At 42.2% G+C, this 21,873-nt stretch overlaps 2 protein-coding genes across 5 annotated transcripts; one reads left to right on the top strand and one right to left on the bottom strand.

Annotated features, from left to right (window-relative positions):
- The first annotated feature begins 379 nt into the window (after window positions 1–379).
- Window positions 380–9,651, top strand: trim25 (tripartite motif containing 25). Of its 4 annotated transcripts, none has more exons than XM_035524865.1 (12): window positions 380–598; window positions 1,003–1,635; window positions 2,040–2,135; window positions 2,975–3,208; window positions 3,540–3,708; window positions 3,798–3,824; window positions 4,606–4,695; window positions 4,901–4,981; window positions 5,298–5,372; window positions 5,678–5,731; window positions 6,025–6,084; window positions 6,253–9,651. In XM_035524865.1, exons 2-12 carry the CDS (start codon window positions 1,051–1,053, stop codon window positions 6,783–6,785), a joined length of 2,004 nt encoding a protein of 667 aa, XP_035380758.1. In that variant the 5' UTR covers window positions 380–598; window positions 1,003–1,050; the 3' UTR covers window positions 6,786–9,651. The 4 variants fall into 4 exon arrangements, with proteins under 4 accessions (XP_035380758.1, XP_035380499.1, XP_026868177.2 ...); XM_035524606.1 differs by having other exon boundaries at window positions 966–1,635; XM_027012376.2 differs by lacking the exon at window positions 3,798–3,824 and having other exon boundaries at window positions 385–598; window positions 966–1,635.
- Window positions 9,652–11,625: 1,974 nt separating this feature from the next.
- Window positions 11,626–21,314, bottom strand: dgke (diacylglycerol kinase, epsilon). The gene is made up of 11 exons (XM_035526008.1): window positions 20,366–21,314; window positions 19,103–19,262; window positions 18,116–18,235; window positions 17,387–17,530; window positions 14,472–14,629; window positions 14,275–14,323; window positions 14,065–14,178; window positions 13,730–13,801; window positions 13,176–13,303; window positions 12,845–12,956; window positions 11,626–12,402 (listed from the first exon to the last, which is right to left on the bottom strand). Exons 1-11 carry the CDS (start codon window positions 20,794–20,796, stop codon window positions 12,169–12,171), a joined length of 1,722 nt encoding a protein of 573 aa, XP_035381901.1. The 5' UTR covers window positions 20,797–21,314; the 3' UTR covers window positions 11,626–12,168.
- Window positions 21,315–21,873: the final 559 nt, after the last annotated feature.

Below are 21,873 nucleotides of genomic sequence, written 5' to 3'. Positions count from 1 at the left end.
TGCAGATGAACATTACAACTCTCACAGATTGTTAAATTATAATCTTATGATGTGAGACCCAGAAGTGCGTATAAGCAACAGGTTTGAGCGAGCGGCACGCCCGTGGCGTTAGCCACATGACTAGATCAGCGTCACATGACTGAGACTGAAAATCGTATTGTATAGTTTAGGCAGTACTATACAATACCAGCTATTATATTAGTACACTATGATTAATATACGAAATATTTCATAGATAAAACAGAAAATGATGTGGGAATGTCTTCGGTCTCCTTTGTAAAATCATGATGTCTTTATTCTAAATCACATCAAATGTTCTTATGAATGTTTAAACGTGCTTCACATTAGCAAAAACAAAACGTACCAAAAAAAATCAATAAAACATCCCCACGAACGAGTACACTGACTAGAACCAATCAGATGTCACCATGCGCCTACTGGTCCCAGTTCCAGTTCCCACCCCCGCGCAGGAGTGTGCAGGGAGGACGAGGAGAGGCTCAGTCCGGGTCGGTCGGCGAGTGCTCTGCCCGGCGTGTTGTGTAGCGTGTTGTACAGCCTGAATCTGGTCTTCGTGTGTGCGTTTTACTGCTTGTGGTCGGTGAGTCATTCGGTTTTTTGGCAGCTGCGTTGACAAGCAAATTTGATTCTGATGGCTTAAAATTCACAAAATACAAAACGTTTTGTATTCGTAGGATTTCATTGGGAAGAATTTGATTCTAATATCTTAAATTCGCAAAATACAACACATTTTGCATTCGCAGGATTTGACTGCGCCGAATTTAGCAAAGTTTTCGTTTACAGAGTCGTATAGTCAGTAGCGCTACTTCCCAGTGTTTGTTAAATTGGTGCAAAGCTAGTAATCACAAAAATGGACTGTCTGCTGCCCTGCCTATTTCGCAGTGTATGGAGTGTGTTCGCGGCTTTGTGTGTGTGTGTGTGTGTGTGTGTGTGTGTGTGTGTTTCAGGGTTAGTTTCGCTTTCTTAAGTTTCGTTTCCGTGCAGCATCGCTACGTCACCAGGAAGAGCTCGCGGCTCATAATCGCCTTCGACATGGCCGACGCAGCAATGTCTCTGCTCAGCCTGGAGGATGACCTGACGTGCAGCATCTGCCTGTGTCCATTCGACAATCCAGTGAGTTTAATCTGTGGGCACAGTTTCTGTCTCGTTTGCCTGGAAGAAACTTGGAAAGACGCGGTGTCCCTGTTCTGCCCTCACTGCCGAGCGCACTATCACACCAAACCCGAGCTTAAGAAAAACACGGTCCTCAGCGCGGTGGTGGAGACCTTCAAATCAAAATCGCTAGAGTCCAGTGCCGATGGACAGGTGCCGGGGAAGGAACCGAAGCAAGTCATGTGCGACACGTGCATGGAGGCCCCGGCCGTTAACACCTGCCTGACGTGCATGGCCAATTTTTGTGTGGTGCACGTGAGGCCGCATCAGGAGAATCCCATATTCCGGGCGCACCAGCTTATCGAGCCGCTCGCTGACTTGTCGGAGATGCTCTGTCCTGACCACGGGAAGATGACCGAGTTCTACTGCGGCGACCACGATCGGAGCATCTGCAGCAGCTGCCTTCAGCAGAACCACAAGGGATGCCGCTTCTCCAGTCCAGAAGAGCAGCGTGTTAAAAAAGAGGTATGGTGGCAGAAAAATAAAGATTTTGTTTCTGTTCTGTTTGTGCTCTTGTATGTTCAGTTCTGAACACGTACGTTTCAGTGCACGGTGGTGTTGCTTTCTCAGACACTGCACAAGCACATGTCTGACTTTTCCTGTTGTATCAACAATGCGAACTTTGTGACAGCTTTCATGATATGATTTTTTGGGACTTTCTGATTGGAACTTTAAACTAACATCTGCATATATGAGAGTTGTGTGTGTGTGTGTGTGTATATGTATATATATATATATATATATATATATATATATATATATATATATATATATATATATATATATATATATATATATGTGTGTGTGTGTGTTTGTTTATTTATTTGTTTATTTATTTGTTTACATATATTTACCTTCTTTTGTTTCAGTCTGAAATGAAGGACAAGCTGGGCACTCTCGATAGCAAAATCGAAAAAAATCAACTTGTCATCTCCCAGATGAGGGAGCAGCAAGCCAAGCTCAAGGTCAGAATGTATGCAGGCATGTGCAAAGTTTTCCCAGTCTTTCTGTGTTCTGCTACATTCTTAAATCCGACCTTCATAGTATGTGTATAGGGAGGAACATTCGGAACATTATATATGGAAAACATACTTCTGAATGCACTGAACATACCAGCTACAATAGAGAAAACACACTAACCTGCCTGCGTTCATAGATCACATAATGGGTACACTTATAATGCTGTCGTGTTTTATAAGTGTACAATTAAACACTTATAAGTATATATAAGTATAAGATTGTCTGATTGCCTGGATTTTTACTATAGAACAACCCATCATTGACTTCTCTTCAGAAGAGGTCTAAAATTCCCTCCAGTTCATGCCACATCCAAACGTGTAATGAGTCTCTACCAGGATTGTGAAAGAGAGATACTGGAGAATGGGACAGACTGCTGTCAGCTGTTGTGTCCTTAGTACGCACAGCAGCATGTTAACTCAATTAAAGCTAGTAGAAATAGTAAATGAGACAAAACACACAGAACTGGACAACTGAAAATCCAATTCTGATTCAGGGTGTCATTCCAGGTTTTCACTTGTGATCACAATGTGTGTGTGTGTGTGTGTGTGTGTGTGTGTGTGTGTGTGTGTGTGTGTGTGTGTGTGTGTGTGTGTGTGTGTGCGCGCGCACGCGCGAGTGTGTGTACACAAGGAAAATGAAAGGCAGGGGAGTGACAGTGCATTTGCTTACCTTCAAAAGTGGACTATCGACTCCTGCCCTGACCCGACCCACTCACACATGTGGAAGTGCCTGCATCTTTCATGTGGTTTGGGTCTCGTCCTTTAACTCCTTCTCACGTCCGTAGGACATAGCGGCGGTGCGTAAACGTGCCCTGGAGATGGAGTACCAGCAGATCAGGGACATGCTGCAGAAGGATGAGAAAGAGGCGATGGACGCTCTGGAGAAAGACCTGGAGACTGGCCAGAGCAAACTCAACACGCTCATCAAGAGGTTCAACCACAACATTGAGAAGATGAGTGCAACTACAGCTAAGATCAACAGCCTGCTGGGCCAGTCCCACTCTCTGGACTTCTTACAGGTCAGCACCAGGCAGCTGAGGCCAGTGCAGCGTGGGGCAGGTCGAGGGTAGGAGCCTAGCTCAGTGTCAGGGGAGGAATAGAAATAACGGCTCCAGACCAGGGTTGGACACATTTACCTGCTCAAACACACCTGAGTCAACATGATTCAACTCGTCAATAGACTCGTTAATTATCAGATTTAGCGGGTGTGTCTGAGCAAGGAAATCACCACATTCTGCTGGACTCGGGCCAACCAGGACCAGGGTTAGGGACCACTGCTGTGGACAGTCAGAAAAGCAATACTGAAACGTCAGTGCTTGCATCTCACACTTTTTTTTTGGCTTGCTCTAGGCATCTGTGCACATGCCGTCTGAGGTGAACTTTGATCCTTATGCTCCTCGGATCAACCTGGACTCCAAACAGGTCATAGCATTCCACTCCAGCATTGTTCTCCTGAAGGACATGATCTCTAAAGTACTGAAACAGCAAGTGGAAATGAGGGTCTCTGCCTTCAAACCAGGTGTGTCTGTGTCTTAGAGTTTGGCAAGATGCTCTAATTTAACAGCAGTTGTATTGCACAGATGGAGCTCATATTCAAATGTTTTACAGAGTCTACAAAAGATGTTACTACTGATGGTAAGACAACCTTCAGAAGTTACAAACAAGCAAACGAATAATTGATTTTTATTGCTGTATCTAAAGCAATCCAGTCTAAATTAATGGCACTATCCCTGTGGCCATGGTTACGTTGCCCTTGGGCACAACATATTAATAGTAACAATAACCCGCTGGATGGGCAGATTTTCATATTACTAATAATTACCTTTAATTAATAATTCTCTGATTACTTTTAAATAATATAATTCAATGTACATATTTGTCATTAATGTACTAAAAGACAGTGAAGTTGAGCTAAATCCAGAAAGTAGCAGGTGAGTTGTCTGGGCCTTTAACTTGGGTCTGTGCTTTAAGGCATGACACAACAGGAAATGGACCATTAGTATAGTCTAATATGTCCTCTTCACAGTTGGAGTCACAGTCTGCAGGCTTTGTCCAGCCTTTATCAGTAATTGGCGAGTGCAGTTTGATAGGATCCTCAATCTGCTCTTTCAGGGCTTAGTGATTAGGTGTGTCAGTTCAAGGAAAACAGTGCAGTGTCATGCCCCGTCATGCCCTGTTATAATGAGATACATTTTTCTTTGATTATTTACCTGTTGTGTAAGGGATAATATACTGCAAGTCAGTCATTACTAGTGGTTTCCTAGGTTCTTTATGCAGTTCAAAACTCACTGAACTTCACCTGACCAATTAGAATCAAGAATTCCACAGAACCGTGTAACAATCTGCTCTATTAGTTCATCCATTCATCTGTCACATTGGTCATATTCATCCATGTATCCATCCCTGACATTTGCAGATTCTGGAGCAGGTGAAGACATCAGGCCCACCAGCCCTGGATTAAAGGATAGAGACGTGCCCAGTGGCGCCAGAAAGAAACCTAACCCAAGTGAGATTGGGAACAATTTTTCATGTTCATTGGCACACCCAGTCACTCCGACCAATCATCAATGTCTCCATCATCAAATTCTGTATCATTCAAACCTTCTTGTAAAGCCAGATTTTAAAAAAAAGATTTAAAAAATGACAAAGTAAAATCCCCATTTTTGCCATTTACTGTATATTAAGTTCTGTAAACATCTTATCTTTCAAAGGAGACAAAAAGGAGAACAAAGGAGACAGAAAGGAGCATAAAGCTCACGCACAACCAAAAGAAAAGGAGCCCAAAGGAGACCGTATGTCATTGCCTCTTTCTCAGTTTGCTTTCTGCTTTACCTGAGCTCATGTAGACCTTTAGCTACATCTGGTCACAATGGGGAACAAACTAGTTCCAGTTAATTCAGGTTTCTGTAGTTTAAAAACTGACTCAGTCTGCTGTGTAGTCCGTACGTGTCTGAAACATTACATTTTAAAAGTACAATTGGTTTATCTTAGTTATTCAGAAGCATTCTTTAATGAATGGTAGTTTTAGTTTTTAAATGTATTTCCAATTAAAATGCATAGTATTCATCAACTTCTGCTTCTCTCTACTACTGAACCTTGAATCTCTAGGAGCCAGGAGGGTTCCTCAACAAGGAATGAATTCTGCATTCTCCAAAAGCATGGATAACCTTGGTCCTGATTTAGGTACATCACTACCTGCACATGGCACACCCAAGGGTGTAATGCACCACACAGTAGAAAGAACAGAGTTCAAAGTGCAGTTGAATGTTAAAAAGTGCACTGGGGTAAATGTTGCCAAATTTTAAGGGGGAGGAGGGCAATTAGCCAAAAGTTAGCAGTAAATTAATGTGTTCACCCACTAATCCAGTCACTGAGGCCCATGCCGTCCAAAATATCTGTGCCACAATGTGGGATTACAACGAAATTTTCCATGGCTCACATTCATTAAAATGCATCTGGTTAAATACTGAAATATATCATTTTAACAGCTCTTCATATTCCAATGTGTCCTGATACTACTAAGATGCAGTTCTTTTGCCCAGGTAAAAGTTACTTCATCTTTTCCTGATCTGAAGTCATGTCATTAGGAGTGAACCAGTAAATTTGACACAATTCAATTAGGAGTAAATGTGACATTGTCCAATAAGGAGCGCTGTAACTTTAAATGCAGATTCCCTCCTCTGTTGTCAGGCAGAGCTGGAGGGTGGATGAGTTTGGTTTTACTAGTCATTGTCTTATCAATGACAATTTTGATTGGCCTTTCAGTGAGTCTTTTTTTTTTGGGGGGGGGGGGGGTAAATAAACATTTTTATGAAACATGCCTTTATGTGCTTAGTTCCAGTTCAGATGGGATCAGTTCCAGTTACTGGACTTAAAAGAAGTGACCTACTTAAATGTAAGTGGCTATAGTTTCAAGTTTGGTTTATTTGTCACATACATAGTCATACACAGTACAACACGCAGTGAAATGGTGACCCCATTCACATTTAATATTCTAATCAACATTGATATTTTCTGCCTCAAAGTGCTTTTGTGTGTCTCCATGTCTGTGCTCCTCATCCAGATTCCACAATCCTCACGTTTGACCCCAAGACGGCCCATAAGCGAGTGGCCCTCTCAGAGAACAACACCAAGGCGTCTGTGTCGGACGAGCCGTCAATGTACCCGGACCACCCGGCCCGCTTCACCGTGTGCTCGCAGGTGCTGTGCTCTAAAGGCTTCTCCCAGGGTTGCCACTACTGGGAGGTGAAGATGAGCAGCTGCAACTTCTGCGGCCTGGGCCTAGCCTACGGCAGCCTCGACCGCAAGGGTCCATCCAGCCGTCTGGGTCGCAACGCGGAGTCCTGGTGCGTGGAGTGGTTCAACGTCAAGCTGTCGGCCTGGCACAACAGCGCCGAGACGGTGCTGAGCAACCCCAATCCCAGCCGTGTTGGTGTGCTCCTCGACTGCAATGAGGGCTCCGCCACCTTCTACATCGTGGCCGACCGGGCATACCCCTTCCACACGTTTGTGTTCCCCTTCTCCCAGGCTGTGTACCCCGCATTCTGGATCTTCTCAAGTGGGTCTTCCATTTCCCTGTGTAAGCTCAGTAATTAAGGTGTCTTTAACCCTTTGTCATCGATCATGTGATTGTCGTGGTCACCCAATGCCCCTATAAGGCACAGTAATAACTACTTAACTACAGTTATGTGAACATCTCATGTTTTTTTATTTTGGGTGGTTTTAGCAGTGCTCCAGCCATGTTGCTGTGCTATAGATATTAGATCTAAAAAAAATCAATTCTGAATGGCAAATTTTGTAATAATTGAACTATGAGAACTGAAGGCTGCCAGAGTATTTCTCTTCCTTGGTAAAGTGGTTCTTTTAGCTGCACTCTCATCTCCACTTGTGATAATTAATTGGATAATTAACTGTGGCCATTACTACCATTTTTGTTATTGATATTGTTTTGAATATTGGTCATTTACTCATGACAGCAATGAATACAGTAGAGTATCAAATGTTGCACGACCCAATCCCCTCGATGACCACAATAATTCTTTCATTACAAACAGGTTCCATATTCCTACATGGTTATTGGACATTTGTTGATTTTGTTAGTCTTTGGTAATAAAGGGAAATGTAGTGGGAAGATTAAAAATCTGTTAGGAAATAATTCTTGAACAATTATGCATGAATGGAATCATGCATGAATGGAAAATATTAATGTGTGTCTTACTACTGTTTGGTAGGGAAAAAAAAGTGTATGCATGTTGCTCCTTCCTGGCTGACATGGGGCCCTGTTGATTCAAGATATTTACTTGGAATGACAGTCACACACACACACACACACACACACACACACACACACACACACACACACACATATATATATATATATATATATATATATATACACACACACACACACACACACACTTTTTTTTTGTCAATTGCTTGTCTGCAGTTCCTTGCTGATCAGCTCCTCTTTATTTAGTGACTGTGAACTGTGGAAGTCTAAAGTCCTTTGCCATACTCTGGTTTTACTGCCAGTGCAAATGTGAGCAAGGTCCACAGCCACAGTGCTCTGAACAGAGGAAGGGTCAACATTTCTGGCTGGCTTTATTGCAGTTCAGGTGACACAGCTTTGTTACAGTATGATAGTTCCCGTGAGGTGTGCTAGTTCAAATGAGGTGTCGTTCTTGGTTGTCTGTTTCTAATGGCGCCTTAATGTGCCATTAGAACTGCTTTAAATACACATTTCTGGCCGTGACTGTTACAAGAAAGTCCCTTAATCGGGAGCTTCAGAAAGCTTTAATACAGATTTTGTGATTAATTGTTGCTTACTCTCGTTATTGAGGAGGAATGGATAGTTTCAGTGGTCGCTAGGAAACTAGCTAATTCTCTAAACGTAGTTTGCTTTTGAGAGGTCACAGCGTAGGCCAGACATGGGCCTGTATTTATATCTGTAAACAGTTGTTGTGTTATGTAGATTTCCAACAATGCTGCCATTATAGAAATCTACACAATGGGGATGTTAAGATCAGGCTAACTGACGTCACCTGTGGTCTTGAACGCAGTGCCACTGGCATTTTGATTTGAAAGTGGATTGAAACTGTTCAGTGAGCACAAAGGCATCAGAGCTGTGGTTCATAGTGTTTCTATGGCCTCACACTTTACACCTCCAGATATGACAGCTTTTAGTCTTGGTTTTTCTAAACTTGAAAGCTGGCATCTGGGGATTCTACTGCTCTGAGAACAAACAAACAACTTGATACAGTAAAAAGGGTGTGAATATATATCCACTCATCTAAAGAGTCAGTTTTTGGATGCTTCTCTTTCTCCTGAGAGGGATGTTACTGATTCGTGCCTTCTTTTAGACTTAAGAAGCATGAGACGTCACCTGTTAACAGCCATGGCGTGTCCCGCCAACGTTGAGGAACAAATATCAGCCAGTCGAAGGGGCTTGAGCTCGTTTTGGTGGTCTTGAGCAATGAGTATTAATGAACTGGTTTTAGTTCATATGAGCCCAGAACTGCGGTGAAAAGCATACATCAGAAACAGCTGATAGTTCCGTTTAGGACAGCTTCTGATGTGCCCAACTTGGCAGGAGACACGAGCAGGCCTTTTTATGCTGACCTAGGACCAGTTCGTTTACATAATTTCTGACCTCAGTCATTATGAGAAACTTGAAAACTGGTCTCAGATCAGCAGAAAGAGCTGAGTGTCTTTCTACAGACACTGCTCAGAAACCTAACTCAATCTAAGATGATCGAGAACTGCAGGTTATTTATTTGGCTACCTTTAAGCTTGTTCGTGTTTTGTGCATTACTGATGATCAGTTCCTTATATATCATCTATAAAGTCATGATGTGTAGAAGACGGTATTGAATCTAGATTATTTTCTCCCGTATGTCCGACACCTTGACACAAGAAGAAAAACTATCAAATGCATGTTAAATTCTTGTGTAAAAGAATTCAGCAAACATTCTGAAAATATTCATGATTGATTGAGCTGCGAGTGCCGTCAGACATCAGGAGAGAAAGGAAATCTGACCTTTACAGCCATCCAGCCAAAATCTTTGTGGCACGTGGCATGAACGATGCTGTCTGTAATCACGTTTCCATATTATACATAGGGCTAGACATCTTTTTGAACCTGGAGCAGGTGATAAAAATTAAAATGGTTTTGCTGGAAAGATGATAATAGCGTTTCAGTACAGCTAAGCCTAAATTCAGGTGATCGCAGTGTATACACACACACACACACACACACACACACAGGCAAAACCCTACAATGAAAATGAGAAAATTCAGATGCATGGCAGTGTTTGTGACTTTTCATTGCCAAGATTTTGGTATTTACTTTAATAATACTCGGCTAAAGGGGCAAAATTTGGTGACAGTTTATTCTTTTTGCTACTGCACTTGTAAGGTGTGTGTATACATATTTGTGCTTCTTCAATAAAGCTTCCTGCAGATATTTTCCCTCTGGTGGTTCATTAAAAAATGCTGCATAAACATCTGTGATCAAACTGCTTGAGTACTATTATTAAGAGTACTATGCTTGTGAAAAAATATTTATTGTGTGTTCAGTTCCAAAAATGTAGCAACTTAAACTCAAGTTTCAACATTCACTTCTGCGTCTAAATAAACAAAACAAATAAAAACATAAATCAGTCATATCCAATACAGTAATTATGTAAGACAAAGTAATGATTGCCTCAAGCATAAGTGATTTGCTCTCTAAAACATGCGGGGGGTTTTCCTCAAGTGATATTTCTATTAACCAGATTACTAAAGCAGGACGTTGGAGCTGCCCAGCAGAAGTCCTACTTTGTTATTTAGGCATTTATCCAACCAAGAAAACATTTATTAAGTTATTCTAAATAAAAAAATAAAAAATATTTCAGTGGAGTTCTGTAAGCTTTCGTAAAACCACGTTGTTTCCTTATATTAAAAATCAAATATCACCAGATAACAGTAAAACCAAATACATTATGATCATTTTTGTACAGTAGACAGATCTGTGAATTAATATACAAAATGGTGTTAGTTTTACTGTTATAATAAATAATAAACGTGAATGTAACCAGATGCAACAATCATCAACATGGCTGTTCAGTAGCTCTGAGTCTGAAGTCAAGGTTGCAGACAATCAGCTCTGCCAATAAAAGCAACAACACAGAACTTGTTTGGTCTACAACTGTCAGTCTTACTCATACAGCAGATATTGTCATACAGAAACCACAACAAATTACTCAAATGCCAAATCATAAGCCAGTTTCCAAGTTCCATGAGTCATATTCATTCATTTATGCATTCATTCATTTATGCATTCATTCATTCCCATCATGTTTAGAGCTCAGTAAACAGAGACAGGCTCTAGGCACAAATACACATACGGCTTCATGCCTGGAAAACTTGGGTCCATGGTGGTGCTGTTTAAAATTTCAGACAAGTCATACAGGGAAACTTTCTGAACTCAAAATAAAAATTCTTTTGTTATATTACTCTGTACAAATAGGTGTTCCGATTTTATAAAATCTCTAATGCTTCTACGGCTTAATGTTATATAGAACACCCTCCAAGTACAATGCCAAATGTAAGCAGAACAATAAGAAATATACTGTGAAAATAATAACAGTGCACAACTGAAATAAATATCTTTTGACCAAGACACTACAAGACGGGGATTTTCTGAAAATCCTTCTCAGTCTATGTACACAGACAACCAGTAAACTCACAGAGCCATTTCACAACAAGCAGCAAGAAAACCCAAACAGTCAGTCTGCCAACACTAGAATATTCTCCTCCATGCACAATGGCCAGCCATTACATCTTTATAATCACCATGAAGAAAATTGACATTAGAATATCAGTATTTGGCAAGTGTTGGACTATAGAATCTATACCATATGTGCTAAAATGAGACATTTAAATGAAGAAATGTTGGGAAATATATTCAGTGTAAAATTTTAACTATAATAGGTAACTTAAGAGGCACAATGACTCCTTTTGACAGTGCATTAAGTAAGAAAGGAAAATACACAGAGCAGATCCACAGTGAGATCCTTTTTGGTTTTGTGATTTGAAGGCTTACAATCCTCCTTGCTTCAAGAGTCTCCGAAAGATGTTTAAAAGTTTAAAATTCTACTTCTTTAAATATGATAGTACAAGCTTTCAAATGCTATTTAAAATATATTTATAAGACTTTTGTGACCAAATATTTGATCATAAATGATCGCGTTTGCTTGTTTGACAAATGTTTTATTTTTGTCAACAATAATAGCAGATAATTTTGAGAACTATACTAAGCTGGACTTTCAAAAAGCGGCATGTGTACAGTACAACTTTAAATCATTTTAAACCCATTTGTCTTTATATATATATATATATATATATATATATATATATATATATATATATATATATATATATATATATATATATATATGAGAGATACTATGGCATCACAAAATTACAGTTACAATTATTTCACTGCAGAACTCAACATACTCTCGCTGGGAGGTTTGTTGGGAGCTAGTGAAGTATTGGCACGCAGAATCAGTGCATATAATCATTCACACTGCATGGTCTTTACCTTCAGGATTACAGTTAAAGTTACAGTTAAAGCTACAGTTGAAGGTACACTCTGTGATCTACTCTTCCTACTTTACACAGAACACCTTATATACCATTAGGCTACAGAAGAGAAAGAAACCCAGGGCGAAGTGGATATTGTAGTTTGCATCAAGGCCTGGGACCACCATTATGTGGCTCTCCAGGACTGGATTTTGAGCTTTTGACGCCACAGGTGACCCCTTGCGGCTGGCTGAGGAAATGCAGGCAGAACACAGATTAGGTGGGAAGGCATTCTAGAATTCCATTTTTAATGGTAAAGACAACAGCTGCATCCAGTGAAGCAGCTCATTTCGCTCTTGCTAGAATTCTGTTGTCTGGGTTGGATGCAAGAGAAGTTACAGGTGGCCCAGTGGCCTTACTGAGGCAGTGAGCTCTTTGCCAGTGTGCCGGGGGCACAGCTGGCATGGTTGCCGCGGTTACCCGAGGGCTCCTCAGCCTCCGAGGCACTGGATTCTTCGTCGTCGGTCTGCTCGGCGCTGTGGTACAGCATGAGAGCCTGTGTTTTGTGGGTAATGGTGATGGTGCAGGGGCCTTGGGCCCAGGGTTCCCCATCAACCTGCATTGGCATGCGGGAGCTCTTCAGGACCAGCTGCAGACACACATATGCATGCGCACACGGTAATTACACAGTACTAGTGCAAAGTGGATCATTATATAACAAAAATGTGACTGGGCAGTACAACAGTAGACATTATATCCTGTAGTACCTCACATCACTGTGACACTATTTTATGGTTAACACACTATTTTGTGGTTACCGTTGTACGTTATCTTTTTTTTGGATACTGCATTACCATCATATTGACCAGAATTCCAGGCTGCATTGCCATGTCTTTGATGTCAGTGATAAGCGCAGAGAACAGCCAATGTCAAAGAAGGAACGGACATAAATAAACAGCATCTGTTTACGTTAGTCCCCTTAGTGTTTCATAATATAATTGACTGGCAGAAGCACATGACAAACAGTACTGTGACAGACATTTTAAACCGTATTGGTCACTTTCACACACACACACACACACTTCCCTTACTCTGACAGTGTGTGCCTGGCCAAGTCTGACAGGGTTGGCGAGCTTGACCTGAATCTGAGCACAGTGAAAAGAGCCAAACACACCGACCACCTCCAGTAGACCATCATCCAGCCTGGAAAGACACACACACACACACACACACACACACACACACACACACACACACACACACACACACACACACACACACACACACACACACACACACACACACACACACACACCTCATTATTGTTGGAAAACGTTACTTGTTAAGATTCCCCAAGATGCTCACAGTGGAGGTTAACGCTCATTAGTCTGCCGTCTCGTTAATCCTCATTAGGGAACTCGCCGTGTCGGAGGGTACGGCTCGTCCCCCATCCCCTCCCACAGTCTGCAGCCTCCACCCCAGTAGCCAACGTTACAGACGATGATTCCCTCCAGACTGGGCAATGCCACCTGCTCTCCATCCAGCTCGAGCTGCAATACACGCACGCACAAGCACTATGAATTACAGCCTGACAATGATATTTGTGTGTCACAAATACACAAATATCTTAACCAAAAAATTGTTTTCAGTTTTTTGAAAAATTGTTTTTAAAACGCAGCTTTTGTAAAAAGCACTTTACTATCAGGACCATTTGGCTGGTCCTGACATGGTAGGTTAACCCTGTTTTTCTCTAGTTTTCCTCAATAACAAAATTATGTTCTAAAAGGATATAAAAACAAACAAACACTCATATATACACACATACAAAAAAAAACCACTTCCACATATGATAGTTCCAGCTATGCATACACACACACACACACACACACACACACACACACACAGAAAGAAGAAAATATATGGGTACAGTAGGAAACGTGAAAAATACTGGTGGTTGATGACGTTAAACTCTTCACCTCAACCCGTTTGTCCAGGTCCTTGCATTCCTGCACGAGGCAGTCTTTGGTCCCATACAAGAAGTACACCGCCTGCAAGACACGAGCACACAAGATAGAAAGCAGTAACATGTAAAGAGAGGAAAAAATAATAAGGTGGCAGTTCATGAACTGAGCACACAGGGATGGACTGGAATCACAAGGTGAGTTTCTGTATGCATGGGTTACCTACTTTAACACTTTAAGATAATATTAATGCTACAAAAGTAGTGATAACGTAAAGAATGTAAAGCAGTGATAATGTCAAATAAAAAATGTATAATCAAAATTCATGATATTCCACTGCATGTCCAGACCTTATTGATGATGCGGCTAGAGAAGAAAGATGGTGTTTTTTCCCGGTGCGCATGGAAGTTGAGTGCCATCAGTGCATCAGGACCCACGGAGAAATAATTATTCATGGACAAAACCTGTTGAGACAACAGCCCAAGTCAGCTGGTCAGTCCATCACCCTTGGCTCCTAACCAACACCACACACGCTGAGGCGTGTATCCACGCGTACTGACCTTTGGTTTACGGAAGTAGTTTCCTTTGGAGACAACTTGAACTTTCCACCTGGTTGATTAAAAAACAAAACCAATATTTATTGAACCAGTATTTATTAAAAGTTGAACAAAAATGGAGGAGTTACAGCTACTACACCTATAAAGCCACCCCCCCCGTGCCCCCCAGTTGGTTTAGAGAAGAGCAGCAGAAAACTGACCTGTCCATCTTTACCAGCTCTGCCTCCATGATGTTCCTGATCAACTGCTCAACAGGTATCTCACCGGCGTAACCCGAGCCCCAGCCCAGAGAGTTAGACAGGTCGTTTCCCGTACCCAGTGGCAGGATGGTGACACGTGGGATAAACTGATCTTGACCCTAATCAGAGGGGGTGGGGCAGATCTGACATTTATTATTATTATTGTTGTTGTTGTTGTTAATAATAATAATAATAATAATAATAATTATAAAAGCCAATTAAAAGAATCTCAGTCTCAGAAGAATTTAGCTGAAGAAAATTCTGATGCTGATATACATTTGGTGTCTCACAGCATAAAAAGCACGAAAGCTTAAGCCAAATATCAGAATCATATGCCCTAAAACTTGAAAGATCCTTGAGGCACACTTTGGAGGACTCGTACAGTACAAGATTTATCACTACCTAACAAAGTGAGTGGCGAATGGCCAGAAGAGTAAGATTTAAATTCAGTAAGAACAGTTCTAGATATACCAGGCCATTGTTCCATACAACCTAACAGGAGAGACTGACAAACTATAACAAAGCCCAGGTAAAGTCCAACAAAATAAGAATGTTAAGAATTCTCGGGTCTGTCAACAGGAGATGATCATTCGCAACCCTCACTAATGCAGCTACAGTGCTATTGCCAGTTCAAAAACCATACTAAAGTGGTTCAAGTGATTTATAGCATATCAGATGTTCATAAGGTTGGGCCAAAACGATACACTCAAGAACTTTATCCAGACATGGAAGATTAGGAATGGCGATTGTTTGGGAGGTTGTCTACAGCACAACCAGATTTCCTTCACCATGTCTTTGCTTGTGGGGAGACCAATAACTAGGAGATCAGTTGCCATGCCCAGTCAACACCTCCCTGTCAGTGATCACCTCCAATTACTATCCCCAGTCAATACACCACTCTTATTGCCATCGCTACTGCAAAGAAAACAATTCTACTGAACTGGAACGCTTGGAAACAATTCTAACACAGTGGGTCTAACTTCTCACAGAACATATTATATCCAGCATCACTCAACATCATGGTCAGGACTGGGGCCCATTTATCAACTCGAAATGTCCAAAAATATACCAGCCATCTTATCAACCACAAATACACATCTCACTCTCAAACACATAGGCAATTCCATATACACATCTCTCACACATTTGTACTTTTCCTCTTTGTGCGTTCTCTCTTTATTCTTTAAGTTGTGTAAGTCTACGTATCAGACGTTAAATGCCACGACACATTAGCAGCAGGTATACATATACAGGTGCTCATACACACATTTTAATTTAGCAGTATTGATGGTTTTTTGGTTTTATTTTTGTCTTGATCACTCTTGGTTTTGTGTGAGTGGGAATCATTGATATTGGATGACTGAATTGGTGATTTTTCCGTATTAGTTGTTTATACACATGCAAAAAATGTGGAAAATATTAACAGTCACAGTTATTAACATTAATAACCAGAGCTGGGCAAAGGGTGACAAGGCTTTAAGGCTTGGAAATAGACGAAGAAACAAAAGAGATTTCTTTGTAATAGGAACGAGAGCAGATATTTTCGGTTCACACAGGACAAGACAGACAGACATGCTTCTTTATTTATCCTAAGGGGAAATAGCAGTAATCAGAGATTTAAAAAGAGCAGTGATTACAAGACAAAAAGCTGTCAGGCATTTTTCTGAGGGATTAAAGGAAGATGGCCAAGTACAGTGCGCTTCATGTTAGCCATCAGCTCGGACAAACGCCAAACATTTACTGAAGTACGTCAAGTAAAACTGACCAATCAACAGACAGGACTGGTGCCGACTGGGTCAGAAAGAAGAGCAGGACAAAAAGAAGCATCGACAAGGTTTAATTTATCAGAAAAAAACCAAACATTTGTTACTGTTCAATAATACAGCATAAAGAAACATTAATAAGGAAAAGTAACTGATTAGTTGTGCTGAACAAGCTTTTAGGGTTGCCCGAACCATCATGAATTACCTGTGAAAAATAAGATGCCCGTGCAGATTTGCAAGACTTATTGTAGTTCATCTTCTGATGACCATATAAGTGCTTACAAACAGTGAGGCCAGACTTCCTGTGGTCGGGTTGCCTGACGTGCGCCTTAAACGATTACCAGGGAGATTACTTTTTAACAGAGATGCTTCCTTAAGGGGGGCAAACTGGTCTGACAACAATTTATGTTCAGTATTATATTTATTCACTGAGCTAATAACAGGGAATCCAGTGACAGGTTTAGAGAAGCTTTCATTATCTAGAAATTAAGGTTTTCTGTATTTAAGATTTCTTGATCACTGTCTTTTCAAGAGAAGAGGAAATATGTGCATTTCAATTAAATGTAAGGAGTTTATTATCACAGAAACTCATGTAGGTATCCTCTAGAGTTTCACTAACAATCCCTGAAATGCAGACAAAATCCAGAACCAGAGTTTTGTTATGAGCAGCACATGCGGCATGTCGAGTAAGGTTCCGACAGTCGATGACATCTGTGAAACCTACTGCAAAATGACACAAGGCATCAACAACAAGCATGATAAATGAAACGTCCTAAGCAGAAGCCGGGCTGAGCAAACGAGGCTTTCCACGGATTTAGAGAGGAACACGGGACAAATGAAAACTACAAGTACGGGAGAAGTACGAGCCATTTTACAAGCTGAGCATTCAGAAGACAATCCACCAGGAGCAGATATTTGAAGAGCTGGTCAGTCACATCTCTAAATGACAGCAAGGCTACGTCCACGGCCAGTGAAACAAGGATTATCAAGATAAGAAAAGCCCTGATGGGCAGAGCAAATCGAGAGCTAAGGACTTAAAGACACGCGTGGTTCCAGGTGTGCGAGATGTGTGGAGATGCGGATTAACAGAATGAAGCATGTGTGTGTGAGCACCTTCAGCTTCATGGCATCAATGGCGTCCAGTACCCAGCCGACCGTGCCATCTCCTCCACACACCAATACACACGCGCCACCAGGGGGCAGCAGAGTGCACAGCTGCAGGGCTTTGGCTGGCGTGATGTCAGACAGGTCAAACACCTGCAACACACACAGACACACATTCAGTAGGTTTTACCAGCAGCAAAAGAATAGGCCATTAAACAATTAAAGATCACGTGATATACATGACTGGATAATTAGAACAATATTTTTATAAACCCACACTGTGCAACAGCTAGACAGAGACACCTGCACTGAGGTAATGGCACAGAGAGAGATACCTGCACTGGGATAAGGAAAGGAGAGATACTTGCACTAGGGTAATGGAAGCAGAGAGATACCTGCACTGAGATAATGGCACAGAGAAAGATACCTGCATTGGGATAATGGAAGCAGAGCGATACCTGCACTGGGGTAATGGAAGCAGGGCGATACCTGCACTGGGGTAATGGAAGCAGAGAGATACCTGCACTGGGGTAATGGAAGCAGAGAGATACCTGCACTGGGGTAATGGAAGCAGAGAGATACCTGCACTGGGGTAATGGAAGCAGAGAGATACCTGCACTGGGGTAATGGAAGCAGAGAGATACCTGCACTGGGGTAATGGAAGCAGAGAGATACCTGCACTGGGGTAATGGAAGCAGAGAGATATTCTGCACTAGGGTAATAGAAGCAGAGAGATACCTGCACCGGGTTGAGACGGGTGCGGAATTCTCCCAGCAGCACTTCCCCCATGTTGTTTCCACTGCGTGTGTTGGCCAAGACCAGCAGGGGGCTCCAGACACTCCCACATGCTACTGCAAGCTACACCAAACACAGACTCAGGTCACTAGGGCAGTACGCAGGTTCACCCTTCACGAGAAGTGCTTCTTAGCCACGGGGCAGCGATACCTCAGTGGTTAAGGTACTCAACTCATCATCAGAAAGGTTGTCAGTTCAAGTCCCACCACTGCCAAGCTGTCACTGCCCCTGAGCAAGACCCTTAACCCTCAATTACTCAGGTTGTACTCATAACTGTAAATCACTCTGGAATAAAGTGTCAGCTAAATGCCATAAATGCCATACATTTGTTACAAGATCAACTTGTCTACTCTTCATTTGTTTTGACAAAGGCTATCTCTGAAACCATGTAGACGAACTTGTTTATAGTTGTTGTGATTCAGTTTTGTGTTGCCTCACTTTTTAGCAACAGACAACACAGAAACAAAATTGTAGGTAAGAGAACGATTAAAATGATTGAATGTGATCACTAGATGGCGCAGTTTCACATTTTCATTAAATTGTTCCATTGAATTTGTGGTGGCTGGCATATTTATTTAAGAATACACATTTTTGATATTTTCTTTGGCAGGCTGCATTGAGTGTTTCCGAGCCACGTCAGGCCTGTGAACTGTATGTTGTGCATCTCAGACTGAGACGGTGAGCCTGGAGCAATTAATACATCACAAAGTACTGAACTAGGATCGGACACTTCTTGTCTGGTGCAGTCCTAGCCGTAAGCACTGGTTCTGGGTCAGCACTTGATAAAATCACACCCCTTTGTCATCTCAGTCTTGAGACTAATACTGGCTGTGGATCAGCAGTCAATAAACCCCCCCACCTCCCCCCATGTCCACATCCTGGTGCTGGAAATAAACCCCAGGTGAGGGTGCGGTGACAGTAGGGCACTACCTTGCAGTATTCGTCCGGGTGTCTGCGTCTCAGGTTGTTTACTTGGTGCAGGTACTGGGGTGGGATGATGACAGAATGGAACTCGCCCATATCACACTGTCCCTCACTGCTCAGAGCCATCTTACAGTCGTCATGGACCGTGGCCTGACACCACACACACCTGCGAAGACAAGTGCAGTTCATTTACCAGGTGGAAATATATTCATTTAATGTCTACATATCTAGACTCTAACCTGCATTTTACCAGAATCTCTTGGTGGATTATTGGTGGCCTGTCCAATAATCATTTTGCACTTCAATTCTCTTGAGGTCCTGCATATGCATATATATACACACACACACACAACATCTAATTGCAAATGCAACACCCATTTCTAACATTCTAATGCAGTATTGAGATATTTCTCATGTGTATGGGTCCTGGAACAGATTTTAGCTGGAAAGGTACATTAGCACATAACAGCATAAGCAGGAATAATAAACACACAGCCCTGTATGTAATAGTTACCAGATGCTTAAATACTGGTTCGATACTTTTAAATACTTTTCACACTGTGATAAGTGTCTAAGATAAGGGGTGACGCTGTGTGTAAACCATAAGACTGCATTTCACTGAGGACAGATTACGTACCCAAGTAGTGATACAATTGTTTTAATCTGTTAAATCACAAAAATACTGATATTACTGTACTTGGGTATTATTTCTATTAGATGTACATAATGCAGTTGAAAGATCAGACACACACAGGTCCTCACCTATGAAACCTGTGGTAAACAGTTTTAATCAAAAGGTAGCACAGTAGAAGTAAAACAAATAACCTGGGCCATAGCATCTGACAACAATGTAATGTGATTTTGTTGTGGTGCAGCACAACAGTTTGGTGTGAGTATTTGGTTGCGCCTGCCAGACTGTCGCCAGGATATCTAGAGCCCAGTAGTCCTATAATCTGTTTAATCCAATCTAATAAAGCAGCATCTGGTCGTTAGCAGGAGGATTATACATAAACATAAGAGGATACAAAGGCGCTCTGACTCCTGATCTGGCCAAAGCTCACCTGGTATTCTACATTTAGAAAGAACCACATGTGTTCCTGGATTTGCTCTAGAATCCAGCCACCAGGCTCTTTCCGAGTAGATGAGTTACACATTCATTCATCATGCTTTCAGTATCAGATTATTTCTAGATTATGCTTTAATGTGTCTATGCAGAGCACATCACAGGACTAATCTTAGGCACGCCTTGCCTGAAAGTGACGGCATTACCTGTAGTCACAGAGCTTGGGTTGGGTCCCACACTGCTGCTTGCAGACGGAGCAATAACTGGCGAGGGGGACATTACCCCGCACCCAGTGGTGGTTAAAACTACCATCTGCTCGGAGTGGGGCCATGATTTCCTTGCATGCCAGAGTGATGTCCGCTCGCGGTATGCATTGCTCGTCCGCGCAGACTCCGCAGCAGTCGCAGAAGGCGCCCTGCAGGATTGGCTGCGCGCACACGCAGCAGTAGGTGGGCTTGTTGAAGAGGTCGGTGTAGTGCCATCCGTGCTTGCTCTTGCGGAACAGATCTTTCAGTTGTACCTTGCGTTTGGGGCGCTGGAAACTGCACCACAGTGTGATTAAGACCGGGACCAGGACCGCAAAACCGGTCCAAAGAAGCAAGGTCCACTCTTCGCGCGATTCCACCGCACCATCCATGTCCAGCGAGCAGTGCGCACCCAATCCCCTATTCTATACAAATAACAGATTACTGCATCCCAGTAATCAATCAAAATGTTGACGGTCCGAAGAAACAAATGAGCCTCACATCTGTATATTAACCATCCCGGTAATATGCAGATCAGTGCATCAGATGCGGTTACATGTGCAGATAAAAATTTAGAACTGTCCTGATAAGATCATCTGTGCAAAGTAAAATGCATGCTATTTAGTTAGGTAGCCAACTAACCAGCCAACCCTCGTCTAAGCAAATACATCCTGTAAAGCTTATAACCCCCGATATATGAAAAGCTAACCTAGCTGTCTGAACTTAAATCTTTGAATTGTGAGGCAACGTCTATTTATCTAATCGGGTAAAATCAAAGTGGCGGCTTTTCTCGTCTCTCCTCTAATTTCACAAATTCGCCACGTTCAGTGGGAAAAGCATTGTTCACTAATCCGAGGAGCAGTAGCTAGCTAGGTAATGTCCGCGAGAACGCCTGCTTTCTTCTCCATCAGTTCACGGAACCGGAAGTAATGACGCAGACGACGACTGCGGCGCATGATGTAATGACGCAGACGGCGACTGCGCCGCATGATGTAATGACGCAGACGGCGACTGCGCCGCATGCTGACCGCGGGGCTCTTGCACTGTGGCGATGAGAAGCCCAGCGCTCATATAAAAAATAAATACACATATAATATCATATACACGCTTCTCAATATATCCGTTTTTCTAGTGTTCTGCTATTTCTGCGTGTATAAGTTAAAGAAATGACTGTTGCCTGCGGGTCTTCAGACCCGCTTGCACAACATTCACCGGCGAGAAAAACAAAAAAACAAAAACGGTCTCACGTAAATATCAAAGGGCAACATCTCAGAAACCCTGGCGAGGAGCCCAGAAAGCAGCGCGCCCGCGGGCAATTAGGAGACCAAGCCAAGTGCGCCATCTAGCGTATATACATATACACATATACATGTTCGTATACCTCGCTCTCGTGTGTGTGTGTGTGTGTGTGTGTGTGTGTGTGTGTGTGTGTGTGTGTGTGTGTGTGTGTGTGTGTGTGTGTGTGTGTG

Source organism: Electrophorus electricus, chromosome 1 (genome assembly GCF_013358815.1).
Source record: "Electrophorus electricus isolate fEleEle1 chromosome 1, fEleEle1.pri, whole genome shotgun sequence".
NCBI lineage: Eukaryota > Metazoa > Chordata > Actinopteri > Gymnotiformes > Gymnotidae > Electrophorus > Electrophorus electricus.
The sequence above is the reverse complement of the archived record's forward strand: the minus strand, read 5'-3'. Positions and strand labels throughout refer to the sequence as shown.

What these genes read in the sequence shown, in the direction of transcription:
- trim25 (XM_035524865.1), top strand. Translation starts at nt 1,051, where the DNA reads ATGGCCGACGCAGCAATGTCTCTGCTCAGCCTGGAGGATGACCTGACG. An exon ending in CAGAAAGAAACCTAACCCAA is followed by an intron (nt 4,696 to 4,900) that starts GTGAGATTGGGA and finishes TATCTTTCAAAG; the next exon opens with GAGACAAAAAGGAGAACAAA. An exon ending in AAAGGAGCCCAAAGGAGACC is followed by an intron (nt 4,982 to 5,297) that starts GTATGTCATTGC and finishes TTGAATCTCTAG; the next exon opens with GAGCCAGGAGGGTTCCTCAA.
- dgke (XM_035526008.1), bottom strand. Translation starts at nt 20,796, where the DNA reads ATGGATGGTGCGGTGGAATCGCGCGAAGAGTGGACCTTGCTTCTTTGG. An exon ending in TTGATGCCATGAAGCTGAAG is followed by an intron (nt 14,630 to 17,386) that starts GTGCTCACACAC and finishes CCCTCTGATTAG; the next exon opens with GGTCAAGATCAGTTTATCCC. An exon ending in GAGCCGTACCCTCCGACACG is followed by an intron (nt 12,957 to 13,175) that starts GCGAGTTCCCTA and finishes GTGTCTTTCCAG; the next exon opens with GCTGGATGATGGTCTACTGG.